This window comes from Protopterus annectens, chromosome 8.part0 (genome assembly GCF_019279795.1).
Source record: "Protopterus annectens isolate FY-2018-M chromosome 8.part0, PAN1.0, whole genome shotgun sequence".
Lineage (NCBI taxonomy): Eukaryota > Metazoa > Chordata > Ceratodontiformes > Protopteridae > Protopterus > Protopterus annectens.
In genome coordinates, this window is record NC_056741.1 from 595401647 (window position 1) to 595420297 (window position 18651).

General features: G+C 43.3%; 1 protein-coding gene across 1 annotated transcript in view; it reads right to left on the bottom strand.

Moving 5' to 3' along the window:
• The window catches only part of HUWE1 (HECT, UBA and WWE domain containing E3 ubiquitin protein ligase 1), a gene marked incomplete in the record, with an annotated part of 5008559 nt that overhangs the window by 3012875 nt on the left and 1977033 nt on the right, over positions 1-18651 (bottom strand). The window contains 1 exon segment of the mRNA XM_044079288.1: positions 14842-14975. Within this exon segment, the coding sequence (XP_043935223.1) occupies positions 14842-14975 (134 nt within the window).

The following is an 18651-nucleotide window of genomic DNA, read 5'->3' on the forward strand; positions in this document are numbered from 1 at the left end:
CTTTTGAGTAGATCTACAAAGTTTCCTTAGGAAGTTCTTTCCTCAGAGTTTCTTGGATAATTGAGAGCACAAACTTGGTCTCTCAGATTTATCCCTCTCACTCCCCCCTTGGATCATAACCAACTGCTTCCATCTGGGATTATAGTTTGTATCCTACATCAAGTAAGCATTCAACTGGATGGGCCTTACACTATCCCCCTCAGGTTGGTGACCACAAACTTCCCTTGTCTTCGGGAAGGCACAACATAACCTTGGTTTCTTGCCTCCCCTGTTGAACTTTTTAATTACCTTTTTCAATGGGGCCCAGTTCATTTAAGGATGGCTTGTTCTACATATATGATCAATGGCTGGACAAACATCTGCTTATATATCTGATTATAGCAAGGTCAGATGCTCATTAGCCTAATACTCATTATACAGCAGGAACTTATTGTAACATTTGTTAATGTCGGTTATGTACTTCACAGATAAAGATTCTAAGCTGTCTACTGATGTACTATGTTCTTCATCTGTAAATATGTTTGTAATTAATTGCTATATTAATCAAATTGTTAATTGCTATGTAATCCAATGTAACTACTGTTTATTTTAACTGTGGAGCTTTTCTCCCTGGGCCTCAGCTGAAAATGGAGCTACGTCCAGTCAGACGCTCCCAGTCAACAAATGTAAATAAATAAAAATAAATAAATCTGAAGGACCCTTACTATATTCTCAAAATCCAAAACTAAGTGCTCCCATTTTTCCAAGGGGGGCCTAGAACCCATTTTTCAGATCTGACCCCATTTTCAATAAATGATTTTTCACCTCTTCCTAGCTATCCATACCTTCAAATACTTTATTTTGAAATGTCTCCATAGTAACACATACTGCTGCACTAGTTTGAAGGTCAAAGCAAAGTTAATTGTTTTGCTTTTACTTTATATTCTTATAAGCAAGCACATTTTTGCAATACATTAAGTCTTCCACTGGATTTCTCAAGAATAAATTAGTGCGAGTTTCTACTACTTTGCAAACCGATGAAAATACCTACATCAGTATTTTGTGTGCGTCAAGTAATGAGTAAATAACAATGGGGGAAACTTGACAACCTTACTTTGTGCCTCTACCAATCTTGAATGCCTTTGAGAATGAGTGTGCACCACTTGCTGTTAATCAAGCCTCTGAGCCATTTTACAGATGGCCAAACCTAATCAGTGCAAGGAAACCAAACTGGGTAAGGGTTAGCCAGGAAAAAAAAAAAAAAAACTAAAGGACCTCCTATCAAATGCTTTTAAAGGTGTCCACCCCAACCAGGAATATTGGGGTATCTCTTCCTCTTTCTGAATTAACTGCCTTCAGTATGCTGTCACTCATCTGACGACCTCTGACAAAAGCACACTGGTTCTGGTAAGGCTTTGGCCAACCAGTCTTCATAAACTGCCATGAATACTATATAATCAAGATTAAATACTGAAATTGCCCTACATGAAGCTGCCATTATAGGAACCTTTGCTTCCATGGGTATTGTTGTTACTACTACCTTTTCCAAGGGCTGTGGGCCATCACTTTACTGAGGACTGTATTAAAAATGTAGCCCAAACCATTAAAAGCAACCCCTCCCTTTTTCCACTTTTCAGTCAGTAGCTCATCCAGACCCAGACGCTTGTTGCTTGCCTTCCTAGTCAGCCTCTAAATACATCTAATGTAATGGGATAAAATAAGCTACTGGCCTCTACCTCCTCTAGCAATGGCAATTCCTGGCCCATAAGCAGTTTATTTGCTCTGCTACTGCGGTCTTCCCCCATTAACCCAAGCAATTTTTTTAGCAGAACTTAGAAACTCCTGACTTGGTAATTTTAAGACGCGAAAAGGATCTAGGTAAAAAAAACACAACCCTCTGCAAAGCACCTTAGGGGTTACCAAGCTACATAGTCTACTAATAAAGATTGGCCATTGAACTGCTCAGTAGATTTGCTAGGGCATTCTGTTCTGAAAGGATGTACTGTACCTGGAAGATGCTAGAATTAACTTGTTTCCCTCATAGCAACATGTATTTGATGGAAAAATATATAGAACTGTTTTTCCTTCATAACAGAGATCTGGTAATCATAAAAGTGTGAACAGAATGTGCTTGTGTAAACCAAAATGTATTATACTTCTGAATGTTTTTGTAACAAATGACATGTTGAAATATCCTAAACAGTTGAATGTACACAGACATTCAAGCTAAAGGGAAATGTCTAATGCAGCAAAAACAGTTACAAATATCCTATCAATAAGAAAGAACATTTCGGCCTGCTGAGAACTGGTTTTCTCTGGACTGAGATAAGAATGCAGACAAAGAAGGGCTCAACACAGAAAAATAATGTTTTCATCAAGGACAAAGTTCTGAAAAGTACAGTTTTGTACCTACCATAAATGTAGATGTTCGAAGATCCACATTGCTGCAGTCCTTACACTTGGGTAGTCCGCTGTCCTCGGTCGGCCCGAATATCAAAGTATAAGGCTGACGTCGGTCAAGGCGCATTTGACTGACATCAGGACGTCAGGGTACAAATGCGCATGACCGACGTCATATCCTCAGTCTTTTCTTGCCCCAGATGTCAGAAGACCCTAAAAAGAAAGGTCAAAACCAAAAGACAGCAAACAACCAACCAACCACCCTTGCACTAATAATATGTACAATATATACAATATACACAATATTGACAACCCAACCCACACAACCGCCTCTAACTACAGAGGGGAAGGAGGGAGGGTAAATTGGACTGCAGCAATGTGGATCTTGAACATCTACATTTATGGTAGGTACAAAACTGTACTATGTTCTTCATCTCACATTGCTGCAGTCCTTACACTTGGGTAGAATCCCAAAGCAGAGGTAAGGGAGGATGGCAAAACTATAAAGAAGCAGGAGCTGCCAAAATGCCCTGCAAAATAGCAGTGGCAAAACCAGCCCTAGATTTAGAGTAAAGTGGAAGGTGATAATGCCTAGAGAAAGTATGCACTGAACTCCAAGTAGCTGCCTCCAAAATATCTTTAGTTGCCACCCCTTAAAAAGCTGTCAAGTGGCAGTAGCCCTAGTGGAATGAGGCCTAATCCCAGCTGGAATCTCCTTGCCATGATGGGAATAACAGAAAGCAATGCAAAACCCAATCCACTTAGAAATAGTTTGTTTTGACACAGGCTTGCCCTGAGAACTCAAAGCAAAAGAAACAAATAACTGCTGAGACTGCCTGAACCCTTTAGTTCTGCTCAAATAATATCGCAACTGCCTGTGTACATCTAAAGTGTGCAAAATCTTTTCCCCTTTATTTTGGGAATTTGCATAAAAAGTAGGCAAATGAATAGTTTGGTTTAAAGCCACACTAGAAACCACTTTAGGCATAAAGGAAGGATTAGTACGTAAAGATACCCTATCCTTATGGAAAATTAAGAAAGGCTCAACCGCCATAAGGGCCTGCAATTCAGAAACCCTTCTTGCAGAGGTAATGGCTAACAAAAAAGCAGTCTTCCATGATAAATATTTCAACTCGGTAGTAGCTGCAGGCTCAAAAGGTTGTAGAGTAAGTTTCTCCAACACAAAATTGAGATCCCAAGCAGGAGTAGGAGCTCTACGTGGGGGTCTTATATTCTTTGCCCCTCTAAGAAATTGCTTGAACAAAGGATGAGAAAACAATGGTGGGTCACAATCATAGTGAGCCGAAATTGCTGCAGCATGAACCTTAATAGAAGAGAAGGACAAACCTTTGTCCAGTAACTCAGTAAGATATTGAAGAGCCACACTTAAATTAGGCTCAGAAACATCAAAATCCTTTGCTGCACTCCAAAATAAAAATCTATTCCATTTATCTGCGTACACTTTCCTTGTACTAGGCCTTCTAGCTTCCAAAATAACATTCAAAACTTGCTGTGGAAGTTGAGACCCACTATGGTTCAAAACAGAATATGCCAGGCTGTTAGGTGAAGAGAGTGAAGCTTGACATTGAGCAAATGACTGTCCTCCTGAGACAACAGGTGTGGAATCGAAGGCAAAGGCCATGGAGGCTCCCGTACCAGACTTCTCAGTAATGGGTACCAATGCTGTCGAGGCCAATCTGGAGCTATTAAAATCATCCTTGGCTTGTCCTGTCTGGCCTTTAGTAGTACCTTTGGGAGGAGAGGCAGAGGTGGAAAGGCATACACATGAAGATTGCTCCAATTGAAAGAAAGAGCATCCACTTTCCAAGCTGTGGGATGAAACCTTTTCGTGCAAAACTTTGGCAGCTGGTGGTTTAGTGGAGAAGCGAACAGATCTATGTCTGGAGTTCCCCATGACACTGTCAATTTCTGAAATACATGAGGATCCAATTTCCACTGTGGGGATCCATAATTGCCTGCTCAACACATCTGCTAAGGAGTTCTGTGCTCCCGGCAGAAACCTTGCCTGAAGATTTAGCTGTAAACTGAGAGCAGTCTCCCACAAAATCATTGCTTGCCTGCATAGAGGATAAGAATGTGTTCCCCCTTGCTTGTTGATGTACCACATGACAGTTGTGTTGTCTGTTAGAATCAACACCTGCCCTGGAAGAAGTAAATCACTGAAAGCTATTAATGCAAACTGGACTGCTAACATCTCCTTCAAGTTGATATGTAGATGTTGTAGTCTGGCAGGCCACTTGTCTTGTATCCACTTTCCATTCAGATGAGCTCCCCAAGCTTTGTCTGAGGCATCTGTCGTTAGAATCTGACTCTCCTCTGGCCGGGTCACAGAGAGTCCCTTGTTTAGGTGACATTCCTGAGCCCACCACAACAATTCCTTTTGAATGCAAGGTATTATTTGAATGACAGTGTCCAGATCCTGGCAGTGCTGTGTCCATACATTTTTGAGATACCATTGTAGCTTCCTCATATGCAGTTTGGCACTGGGAAGCACCAGAATACAAGATGCCATGAACCCCAAGGCTTGAAGGACTGTCCTTGCAGTCAGCCTGGACTGAAGAGACAATTGATGAAAGTAAAGGGAAAGATTCTTTTGTTTGTCCGGGGTCAAAAAGGCCATCTGGGATGCTGTATTCAGTCTTACACCCAGAAAGCACATGTCCTGAGAGGGTACTAGACTGGACTTTATTTCGTTCACAGAATACCCCGGGCATCTTAGCACTGCTATCACATATTCCAAATGATGAAGAAGCTCGTTCCTTGAGCCAGAATCAGGCAATCGTCCAAATAAGGATAGATCTGTATTCCTTTTAGCCTGAGGAAAGCTATCACTGGAGCCAGAACTTTCGTGAACACTCTGGGCGCAGTAGATAAGCCAAAGGGCAATGCAGAGAACTGATAATGAGAAGTCCCAGCCCGAAAACGCAGATACTTCCTGCAACTCAGTCTGATAGGAACATGAAGGTAAGCCTCCTTGAGATCCAAAGTTACCATCCAATGATCTTTGCCCAGCAGAGGTAAAAGCTGTTGTAACGTCAACATTTTGAACTTGGGAATGTCCAGATAAGTGTTGAGGATAGATAAATCCAAAATTGGTCTCCACGTGTTCCCTTTCTTTGGTACTAGGAACAGGCGAGAATAAAATCCTAGGCCCACTTATAGGTTCATAGGTTCATAGGTTCATACTAGGCTATCTGCCCGAGGGCATTTATAAGCCTAGCCCATTGTTTTGTGGCTTACGCCACCCCTTTAGTATGGGGAACTATACCCATTATTTTGCTGTGCCTCTGTCGAGCAGTGACACTGAGGTAATTCCTGGGGTATATCTGCGATCTCCCATCCATTGGTCAAGATTTCTCTTGAACAAGGCCAGCGAGGTGCTCTGCCTCACATGTACCGGGATTTTGTTCCACAGCATAGGGAGTCTTTGGGTGATGAATCTATCCCTCCAGCACGTCCTATTAATAGCCGTGTCGAGGTTTAAGTCTCCCGCCCTTGTGGCTCTGATGGATCTAGATTTTTGAGGTGAAGCATATTCATCAAATCTGGGTTTGACATGGCCTTGTATGTTAGGCAAAGGTCACCTCTGAGCAAGCGGGCGACTGAATAGAGCTGGAGTTCTTTCAGTCGGGCAGCATAGGACAGATTTTGAGACCCTTTATCCTTTTGGTGAGGAACTTTTGTGGCCTCTCCAGCTGCTGCAAGTGTCGGGTCAGATACATTCCGAATGGGGCATTGTACTCAATCATTGGTCTGATGAGTGATGAGTAAAGGGAGACTATGACCTCCCTTGATCTAGATGAGAATCCCTTCATGATAAGGTGGGCAATGTAGAAGGACTTCCTAACTACTTTAGCTACATGGGTGTCGAATGACAGACTACTATCAACCTGGGTCCCCAGGTCCCTGATAACTTCTTCTGTGCTCAGTGGATTGCCACCTATTTGGTAGCTAGGGGTAACCTTGTTTTTCCCGAAGGGTATGACTATGCATTTTTGGCATTTAACTTTAGGCCGTGGCTCTGGCACCAGTTATCCGCTTCTGTGAGACCCTTCTGAAGGATATCTGTGTCAGATGTGTTTTCTACTATGGCCCAGTTTGCAGTCATCTGCAAACTTTGTCAGCCATAACCCTCCTGTGTTTGCTTGTACTGGAAAAGTAGATGCCAAACAAGAGTGGGCCCAGGACTGAGCCCTGTGGGACACCACTTGTGACAGGCTTTGAGTCTGACATGGCGCCAGCAACTCTGACCCTGTGGGTTCTGTCACTCAGCCAGTTTGCAACCCATCTTGTGATGTATGGGTTAACATTTAAGCTGATGAGTTTTCAATGATACCCGAGTGGGGTATTGTATCGAAGGCCTTAGCCAGATCGAGGTAGGCTGTATGGACTGCCTTTCCTCATCAATGGCTTTGGTGACTGTTTCAAAAAGTCAACCAAGTTTAAAAGGCATGATCTGCCTTTGACAAAGCCAAACTGGGTTGGATCCAAAGTCTGCAAATTCCTATGTCTTTATTTATGAGGTCCATTATGATCCTCTCCATGGCTTTGCAGATAAGGCTTGCCAAGCTAATGGGCGGTAATTTCCAGGGTCTGTGGAGGCACCGCCTTTGTGAAGTGGGACCACAGTTGCAGTGCGCCACTCCTGGAGTGCGTATCCAGAGGTAAGACTTTGATTAAACAGCTGTCCTAGCTGTGGGTTTAATTCCTCATTGAGTTCGTGGAGCACACAGCCGGGGACACCATCGGGTCCCATGGATGCTGTGTTTTTGCTTTGGAGAGCAGTTCTCACTTGGGCGCTGGAGATGTTTGGGGGCTGCACTCATTTGGTATAGATATCTCTCCTTTTGGGGAGGGGAGAAGTTTGCACTGAACCTGTCAGCCAGTATGTTGGCAATGTCTGTAGGATCAGTAATCTTCACATCATTTTGAACTAGTTCTGAGCATATCTGGGAGTTTCCTCCTAGGTTTCTAACATAGCTAAAGAAGGCCTTATGATTGTCTTTTGAGTCTTTAGCTATTTTTCTCTCGAAATTTGCTTTGGATGATTTTATGAGAGCTCTTAGTTTTTACTTATAGTGATCAAGGGTGTCTTACCTTTTAAGGATTTTGCTCTATCTTGTAGTAGCTTCCTCCTTTTGTTGTAGAGTTTGTTTATGGCTGGGGTCCACCAGACTGGACGCTTGCCTTTGGTACAAAGAGTCTTTGTTTTGCTTGGGATTGCCTTATCCATGCAGTCCTGCAGGTGCTGGTAGAAGGCGTTTGTAAGTGATTCAGCGGCTTGAGTATTGTTTTCCGCTGGCTCGGGGCCTGAAAGGAGACCACACTAGTCTTTAGAAGTGTGAAGTCGGCTTTTGAGAAGTTCTTTACTGTGGTCTTTTTATTTCAGGTGGGGTGGGATGAGGACCTCCAGCGAGATTAGTTTGTGATCTGATCTCACCAGTGAGGGGTATACTTCGGTGTTGAACATTGTGCTCCCATGTTCGTGATGATGAGATCAAGTATGTTATCTCCTCTTGTGGGGATGGTGACTAGTTGTTCCATGGCATTTGAGTTTATGAATTCCAGGAACTTTTGGGCTAGGGTGTTTGGGCTTGAGTAGTGTTCCCAGTCTATATTAGGGTAATTGAAGTCACCTAGTATGATGGTGTTTGGTGATACATTTATCCCTCTAGTGTTTTCAGGAAGGCCATGTGAGTTTCCTGAGTTTGTGAGGGTGGCCTGTAACATGCTACAATTTGCAGAGCAGTCTTGCCTATGGTTAATTGCACCTGGATGGTCTCCGATGCATCGTGCGTTGCCACCAGTCTTGAGGTGTGGGTGTCCTTGATGAATATGGATACCCCCTCCTTTCTTGGTATTGTCCGGATTTTGGGGCCGGAACGCATGATATGAGGTAAAACCTGATAGCGCTGGGGTGCTCTCAGGAGCCTTGAACCAGGTTTCTGTCACAGCACAGACATCGATGTTCTCCATACTGAGAAGGGCCTCGAAAAGTGCATTTTGAGATTTAGACTTCTGGCATTGAGCAGCATTACCCTTAGTTTTTTCCTTTTTGTGTTCTAGGGTGGTAGGTTTAGAATTTGAGCCTTGCCTAAAAAGGCACTATGGGGGTGGCAAGAGCCTTTGCCAATATCCGGAATCCCAGGGGTGACAGGTGCAAGCCGTCCCTTGCGAAGCAGCGTGGCTTGTCCAGCATGTCATCCCAGGCAGACAGATACTGGATCCCCTTTGAATGACACCAGTGTTTAAGCCAGTTGTTAAAGCTGATCATCTTATCTCTGTATTGCGGCATCATTCTTGGTGAAGGTAGGATACTGCTCAAGGTCAGGGTTATACCTGCCTGGGCTACATAATCAGAGAGCTCCTCAATGTCTCTTTTCATGTAGTCCAAGGAGGTACGTCTCAGGTCGTTTACACCAGCGTGGACAATGACTGAGTCATATTTGTACCTGCTGTTGAGAGACCTGAGTGCTTGCGTTATGTGACGGATTCTAGCGCCCGACAGGCAGCTTACTGTGACCTTCTCCTTACTCAGTCTGGTGAGCGGGACATCAGTGTGTCTGACTATGGAGTCACCAATGACTAGTGTGTCTGGCATTTTGTTTGGCCTTAAGGGCTGTGACTGTTTGACACTCTGACTGTGAGGTCTATGTGTTGCGGGTGTTGTGTTCTGAGGTGGTGGTTGTTTGGGTGTCTGCTTTGGTGGCCTCTGCTGTTTTGGTAGATTTTGGATCAGAGCCTCCGAGTATGTCTTTGTGTGTTTATGTGTATGATTTGAGGTTGTAATGGTACTATGTGAGACTGGGTCTATAGTGTGTGTGGTAACCTTCTCCTCCTGACTGGTCTTGCCAGTCCTATGTTGAGGGAGCTCAGCCTCCAGTTTGGCCGTATAGTTGCATCTCTCGCATGTATTTGTGTTTTGTGGGAGGAGGAAAGGGTTGTCTGTGTACATGAGGCAATTGAAACATTGCCTCAATATTCCCAGGTTCACCAGCTGAGCAGGAGAGGACACTAGCAACTGATCCCTCGACATGCTAGAAGGGTAGACAAAACTTTAAAAAGATTCCGGGGACGTGGGTGACCGAGAAATGGGGGGGTTGCCTTTTTGGGGTACTATCTATGACAAGAGTGCCGTATCAAGGTAATAAGTACTGTAGGAGCAAGTGCTAGGTTTAATAGATAGAGAATAGTCTACTTGGAGTCAAGTAGAGTTGATCTTTTTAGTTATAGGATACGCTGATTTGATCAGTAGTATAGTTCGAGGAAGGTAGTTTTAAGGGAAAATTTGAAGAGTGGACTTTAGGTAGCCCGAATAGTTTAAACCTGCTTAACCGGCACTGCCCTAGTGTGCAACAGTGGCAGCTCCGCTCTAAATCGCTCTAACGCTGCTTAGCTGCTTTATACCAGGGGCTGGAAAAGCTAGAAACTGGCCCAAAACGACCAATAAACTACTAGTTACTGGCTGAAACCTCACAAAACTGGACAAAGGCAGCTCAATGCTTCCCACTCCCACTGGTAAGCAAGGTAGCTTCCTTTCCCCAAATAAGGCAAGGAAACAGTACACAGGAACTACAACCAAAGCCCAGGAATCAGCAACTCTGAAACTGGACTAAACTAGTAAAGCAGGAAAGCAGGTAGCTTCCTTCCCCAAATAAGGCAAGGAAACAGTACACAGGAACTACAACCAAAGCCCAGGAATCAGCAACTCTGAAACTGGACTAAACTAGTAAAGCAGGAAAAACAAGAGATATTTTTTTTTTTTCTTTTTTTCACAAAACAGGCAGAAACAGGTACAGCAAACACTTATAAATGCTATGAGTCAGCTACTACAGCTTACACAGAAGAATTTGCTACAAATACAGTCAAATAGTAACAAACAAGGATTCCAAGTGCAATATTAAGTTAAATGCAGTAAAAACAGCTTCAATGTAACAGAAAGGCAGGCGAAATACAGTTGCTAGGTATTCAGATGTGGAAAGCAACAAAAAATATACTTAGTATCAAGAAAAGTCGCTTATTCAGCTCTCTGCAGCCTGGATTACTCTGCTGGCCCACGTGGAGTCTGTGCTGAGTAGGTACAAGCTGAAAGTTTTATACCAGGGGGCTGGAAAAAGCTAGAAACTGGCCCAAAATGACCAATAAACTACTAGTTACTGGCTAAAACCTCACAAAACTGGACAAAAGGCAGCCCAATGCTTCCCACTCCCACTGGTAAGCAAGGTAGCTTCCCTTCCCCCAAATAAGGCAAGGAAACAGTACACAGGAACTACAACCAAAGCCCAGGAATCAGCAACTCTGAAACTGGACTAAACTAGTAAAGCAGGAAAGCAAGGTAGCTTCCCTTCCCCCAAATAAGGCAAGGAAACAGTACACAGGAACTACAACCAAAGCCCAGGAATCAGCAACTCTGAAACTGGACTAAACTAGGCATAGGGACCGGCTGTATGGCCCCTATTTGAAGTAACAGAGAAATTTGTTTGTGAGCCTCTATTCTTTGCTGAGGAGGAACGTCTGGCATGCCTTTGAAAGGAGGCAAAGTATGGAAATAAAACCTGTAACCGTGGTGTATGATATCCAACACCCATCTGTCTCGGGTAATTAAGCTCCAATTTTCCTTGAAAAGTGCCAACCTTCCTCCCAAAGGTGCTGCCAGACGAAAAGGCTCTGGCAGCTGAAAAGGTAGGTCATTGGGTCTGTTTACGAAAGGACTGACCCCTGCCCTCACCCGAAGACTGTGCAGGTGAACTCCCTGTTCTAGGCCTGAAAGAGCCCTGAGCTCTGCCCCTACCATGTCTAGATCTACCCCTAGACTGGGAATCATAAGAAGGATACGTCCACCCCTTGGTAGGCCAATTTCTACTAAACTTCGGAGGCTGAACCTGCAAAAAATCTTTAACAGTCTGCATAGACTTAGCCTTGTCTTCCATTTTCTTTAAGACTGCCTCAACAGGAGAACCAAACAACACATCAGATTGTAAAGGAGCATCTAAAATCCTTGTCTTAACATGGTCAGATAAATTCTGATCCCTCAGCCAGACATGCCTGCGAAGAACTGACCCAGTGTCAGCCACCCTAGACGAGGCCTGTACAGCACCAAAACCACATTGCAAAGAATGCTTACCCACCTGTTCAGAAACATGTACTAAATCTTGCAACTCTTTACACTCAATACCTTCCGCCAGAGCATCTACCTTAGACTTCAATTGAGAAAGTAGATAGTTTTGGTATTTCAACATGTGAAACTGGCAATTCAAAGCCCTCATAGCTAGGGTGGAAGAAGTATAAACTTTCTTTCCCCATCTATCCAAAGCCCTGGCCTCTTTATCTGGAGGAACCGGATTTTTGACAACAGAAGCCTTAACACCCTTAGGCCCCTAACAGTTTCTGGGTCTGCCCTAGGACTCTTAAAAAGATACTTATGAGCTTCAGGCACCCTGTAATACCTATCCGGTTTAACAGGAGCAGGAGGCAAAGAATCAGGATTAAGAGAAGCCTCTGCAAACACATCTTCCACAACATCCAGAACAGGAGGTATAGCCAAAGGCCTATGCTGGGGTAAAAACAAAAATTCCCTAAGCCTTTTCCTGGAATCAGAGAAGTCCTGACCTTCCCACTTAAAATGCTCCCTCATGGAATGAAGAGTCTCTGAAAAAGAAAAATCCTCAGGAGGAGAAGCAGAAGGAGTAGAATCATCCACATCAGAATCAGAATAAGGAGAATACTCCTGCAAGTCTTCAGCCAAAGACTCTGAAACAACTGAAGCCTGCTCAAAACTCCCTAACTCAGGTTCCACCCTAGGTCTCTTATCAGGAGGGGGCAAAGAACCTCTAATCAAAGTAATCAAATCTTCTGCCATTTTAAGCATATGCTTCTTGGGCACAGATCCTGAAGAACTAGGGGTGACACCAACTGAAGCTAAACCTGGCCTGCCTCTGGGAGAAGCCTTGGAAACAGAAGGAGAGGGCCTAACCACCCTAGGAAGGGAGGGGAGTACAGTAACCTGAGAAGCCCCTTCAGCCTGACCTGCCTCCTGAGAGGCCACATCCTGCAATAACAAAGTCTCTCCCTGGGACTCCAGAGAAACCTCCGGCGGAACCACCGGCTCCACCGACACCTCTAAAGAACAGGCGTCCAGTACGGACGGCTCTTCTAGCCTAGGCTTAGCTGCTTTGTCCTTGCGCTTCTTCGAAGAAGCGGGCGTCGGAGCATCCGACGGCATATTGTAATTGCACCGCTTCCCGAAGACTAACCTGGCACAATCTAACCTTCTCTTAATAGTGCGCTTATTGAATCTAGCACAAAAGCGACACCCAACAACGTCGTGCTCAGGCCCTAAACAAGGAATACACAAAGTATGATAATCTCTATGCGGTATCTGTTTCCCACAAGAAATACAGTTATTCACTTTTTCTGACATCCGGTAAATCACTGAGGCAAGAAAAAACTAAAATATTCTAACGGGTACTTAGCCAACTTTGACTCTGTCTGAAACTCCGAATTCGAAAAATTTCAGAACGCCGAACGGCACTTGCAACGCTGCTTCTGCATCGGACCATGCGGCAAAAAAGACTGAGGATATGACGTCGGTCATGCGCATTTGTACCCTGACGTCCTGATGTCAGTCAAATGCGCCTTGACCGACGTCAGCCTTATACTTTGATATTCGGGCAGACCGAGGACAGCGGACTACCCAAGTGTAAGGACTGCAGCAATGTGAGATGAAGAACATCTATAAAAGTGGTCGAATACTTTTTTGGTGTACATTTTTCGGTCAGCTGATGAAGTGCACTGTATCTGACCGCTCTACCAGTGTTAAAGAAAATGTTTATAATCTCAGTGCTTGGTTGGTTTGTTTCAATAAATCTGTCGGCAATTACTAATATACAGCAGTACAGCTTATCTCTGACACACTGCTGTTAATGTCAATTTAACAGAAGACACACTGCTACAGGGCATTTTCCCCAACACACACACACACACACACACACACACACACACACACACACACACACACACACACACACACACACACACACACACACACACACACACCTCTAAAACTAGTAATGCATGTTTCTCGGTTTGCTGCTCATTTACTGTGATGAGTGCCCTCCAAACACTTTGGAGAAAAAAGGCTCATATCAGTACCAATATCAACTTAAAAGTGAAATGCACGTGTCAGGATCTGAGATTCTGTTCCACATGAGCCATATATTAGCCAGACTGGGCTTCCCCAGGCCAGGTCTGAAGAATTTGTGGTCAGTAATAGGGCACTCAGGAGTACAGAAAGTCATGGCTCAGCTCCTGGCTATACGCACTGCCCACCAGCACAACTTGGTATACTCAGAGAAAGTCATAAGTAGGGTCATATCCAAGTAATGCTGGTGCAGTAGCCACAGATTACTCTGACACCATGAAATAATTCTCTTGGCAAGATTCACTAAAGGAGCCATCAGAATCAGACAAACCCTATCCTGAGGGAAGAGTGCACTGCATTCTATACTGTCCAAGACTGTTTCAAACATCTTAATATTACTAGGGGATAGAGCTGATTTTTGCAATTTTATGGAAATCCACAGGTTGGTCAAACCAATAAGATTCAGAACTGAATCTCATCTTAGAACTGAGCTAAGATAAGGCAGCTATCCAAGTAGGGATAAAAGTGAAAGACTGGTGACCCATATGCAGGAATTACACATGAATGAGCATTACTGCACTAACGAGTACTACAATGAACATTATCCATTAGGATAACAGATTTGCTTCATCAGTTTTCAGAGGTCATAGCTACAGAAATTTCAAAACACGTGACTTCCTACCCTTATGCAACTTGCAGCCTTGGACAGTACTGAAACCTGCTTAAAGTAATGAAGTGGGAGATGTTAGCTAACCACCAAAACATTTTGAAGCAGTTCATATAGTCATTCCAAAGTGACATTTTAAACATGACATTATGATGAAAATGAATATAAAGAAACATTTGACAACCCAATCAACACCGTAAGTGGAAAACATCTATCTTTTAGCAGCAGTACAAGCTGATGTGAAGACAGCCCACTCTTCACCCTACAGAATCAACTGCAAACACGTCTTGCAGCAGTACAGGCATAAACCTACTTAAGGCATGGTAGATTAGAGAAAGATTCAATACAAACAGTTCACTGTGGTCTCATCAAATGAATGCACAGCCAATCATCCCATAAAATGTATTTGTTTATGCAATAAAATAAAAGATTAGCACAACAAAAGTTTTAGCATGTTCTGTACATGAGGAGCCGTCTAAAGAGGCTTCAGATTCAGCATGAATTTCTGTTAAAATAAAAAATATATCAATATGGTACTACGTTTAAATAAATAAATCACAATGTAGACATGTTCAAAAGTTATCTTTTACAGTAAGGCAGGTACTGAACCCCAAGTACAACCAGATACTCATACCTGTTAGGTGTACAAAGTGACAGCAGTACAGTGCTTTCCCACACCAAAGAGCAGTAAAGTTGACTCAGCTTGCTCAGTACATTTAATCCCAATTGAGAGCCCCACTGATTCACAGATATTGCTCTGATTTCACTCTGTGGAGAAAAATACACAAATCATAAAAATCACTAAAATATAAAGAATTTCAACAATGCAATGGCATTTTACAGAACAACCTCTGAACCACATTTAAATATGTAGTAATTATCAGCAGGCTGCATTCAGTAACTATATCTGTGTAGTTAAAAACAAATAAACACATTATTACTCAAAGCACACCACTGAAACTACTACTTGTACTTATTACAAGAAAATTCAACCAAATAGTGTTCCAGATGCTGAAATTACAAAGACAGAACTGCTCAAACTGAACAAAGAAGGGAGCGAAATGGCCAGAAAGCATAGGAGCTGAATGAAAATGCTGTTTCAGACTTCATAAACAAAATCAAGGGATGGGTGCTTAGATGGGCAGCCTCAAAGTCCTCAAGCGTGTAGTCAAGGCTTGAGGACCTCTGACCACTGATCTTCAACAGATTACAGACTCTTGCAGAAATGCCACCACAACACTTAAACAGTAAGTATGGAAATATGGTACCTTAGGGGGCACAGAACAAATCAGGGAAAGTAAAGCTGTATAATGAACTTACCACAACATATATTTGAGAAGGATAACTGCTGCAATAATAAATCTTTGGGGAATCAGACATGGGCTAACAGTCCAACTTCCAAAGTTATGTGCTCCTCTTACCCAGCCAAAATGACTCCTCCTCTTCCCTAGGAAAATCAATGCATGCTGTAGGAGGGACTCCAAACAGGGCAGCCACAAGATGTCCCTGATTAGACCCCCTTTGAAAAAACTGCTCAAGGCTCAAACACAATCTGCCCTTCCTAAAGCCTGGGGAAATAACCAACAAGAACATGAAGCATGGAATAACAACTGCAGATATATGACGAAATGCAGGACTAAAGTGGTACCCACCGCAGCACCAAAATGTCCACATGTAAACAAGAGGGAAGAGAATTATACTGGAAGTCTTTTTTCCCTCACATTTACTATTATGGTAAGTTTTGTACAAGACTGTACTGTGTTCTTTGCATGGAACAATGTTGCAATAATGGCCTTTGCGTAAATTTGCAAATTTTATCACCTTGTTTGACTTTTTGTAGGGAATGCAAAACAGTACTAGTGAAGCCGCCCTACCACTGGGATACCATATCCAGCAGACAATGTTAAGAGAAAAGTGTGAACCAAAGTTAAGGTGGACTTCCAAAATGGTCTGTGTACCCACCACTTGGACAGACTGTGGTAGCAGCTAAAGCCCTGGCAGTGTAGGGTCTGGCTTGGCCTTCTGTGGTCCGTTGGCAGAATACCAAATGATTTAGTGAGTCAGCCACACATTCCCAGTTAGAAACAAAACCAAAACCTGGTCTGCTTTAAGTCTATCTTTCTATGGAGATATTATCCAAGCTGCCCCTGAACAGCCAAGGAGTGCAAGATCCTTCCCTATCCAAATCTTGAGGATTAGGAAAAAATGGCAAGAAACAATCCGGTTTAATGCTAGTTCTACTTAAGTTACGGAAGGAATATTTCTAAAGAAGCAGATTCTATATTAAAGGAAAACCAGAACAGGCTTTCAGCACACAAGGGCCTTAATTCCTCTCTGATGTAGTTGGCACTATAAAAAAAAAAAATAAGAAGTTATGTACTCACCATAACATTCCATCTGAGTAGTTAAACTTCATTTGTCATCAACCTGTGGGTTTCAGATCCAATACAGATCTGAGCCGGCAGCTTTCCAAGCCAAGATCTGAGCTCCAAGCTCCTCCCCATTACCCATACTACACTGCAACATCCTTCCAACTCTCAGATCAAATTTGCCACCCACAGTGTGACGCACATCAACCCAGGAGACATAGCCTGACCTGATCACATAAACTAGGCTCACCAGACCCAGAAACTCAGAGTCCAAGGACTGACAAAAACCACCAAGGTCAGGGGGAAGGAGGAAGGGTAGGTTGATGACAAATGAAGTCTAAACTCACATGAAACGCTATGGTGAGTACATAACGTCTTAATCTGAAGTAGTTAACTTCATTTGGTCATCAACCTGTGGAACAGAGTCCCCAGCTACCAAAAATCTTGGGAGGCCCTTAAGGAAGGATATTCTGGAGCACTGCAAAACCAAAAGAAACCCTTCCACTAGACACCATGTCCAACTTAATGAGTAATAAATGTGTGAGAGGAAGCCCAGGTAGTCACTGAATAAATGTCATCCAGGGAAACTCTGGACCAAAATGCAGCAGAAGTAGCCATAGAACGAGTAGAATGAACATGAATCCTGGCTGGTGCTGGTAATCCATGTTCCTTGTACGCCTGCAAAATACAGAGAGATCCATCTAGCAAGTCACCTTTGAAACTGGTTTCCCCAAAAAGGGTTTGGCAAAGGAAACAAAGCTGATCAGACTTACGGAAGGGTTTAGACCTATGCAAATAGAAGCACAACAGTCTGTGAACTTCCAGCAAATTCAGTTTGTATTCCCCTTTATTTTGAAAGTTAAGAAAGAATACTGGGAGATTAATAGACAGACGGATGTTTGATTCCGAAGCGACTTGAGAAACGAAAGAAGGGTTCGCCCTGAGAGAGACCCTACCCTTATGAAAAACAAAGTACAGGGGTTTCATGCACAAGGCTTGAAGCTCCGACACTCGCCTGGCCGAGGTGATAGCCACCAGGAAAGCTGTCTTCCACGACAAGAATTTCAAATCAACTGACGCTGCGGGTTCAAATGGAGGCACAACTAAGGCTTGAAGAACCAAGGTCAAATCCCACAGAGGGTAAGGATGCTTAATAGGTCGTCTCAGTAAAAAAGTACCTTTGATAAAGGTCTTAAATTCTGGCAACAGCTAGAGAATCTGAATTTTCTCCTACATGAAAATGGGATATAGGCACCAGCTGGACTTTCACCGTGGAAGAGCTGACCCTCTGTTGGAAAATTTGAAACAAAAATTCTAATACCACTAGAACAGGAGCGATAAAAGGATCCAAATTTCTCTGAAAAGCCCAAATGGAAAAATGCTTCTATTTATTACGGTACACCTTTCTGGTAGAGGATCAAAAGGTTTATTTAGTGATATCACTTTAAGGGCGGTCCACTACTGAAATTTTTGGCACCTAAAAAGCTATTTAAATGTAGGTGATTGACTAACTGTTCTGAAGAAGCCCACATACAGTGAGTGAAAGCACTGAAACATCTTGTAATGAGCGGATTCTTGTTCGTACTACAAAAAAAAGACTGATTTTACAGGTTTTTGGTACAGCATTCCCTCTGTGGCTGTAACGTTGCATTAACGGTGTGATTAGAGGTACTGGTTGTGTTCAAAGTTTGCCTTATTCAGTTTCTGGTAGAAGACTTGTGTGCCTCCACCAGAATGGACTTAACGGGGGAAGAGAGGCCAGAAGTCCTTGCAATTAATGGAACTGGAGAAACCAAGCAGTAAGCTTGAGGCTGTCCAGATTCAGTGGAGGAACTCCTGAGGGATGACAAATGAGATCCGGAATGGAATCCAATATCCAGGGTGGAACAACTAGATGAGACTGTAGGCAAGGGAACCAAACTTGACGAGGCCGAATGGGGCTATGAAGATAATCCTGCTCCCCAACCGCCGAGCTTTCTGCAAGAATTTTGTCATGAGGTAGCAGGGGATATGCATAAAGAAGACCAATTGGCCAAGCATAGACAACAGCATCTATGGGGGTTTCCCCGTGGGGG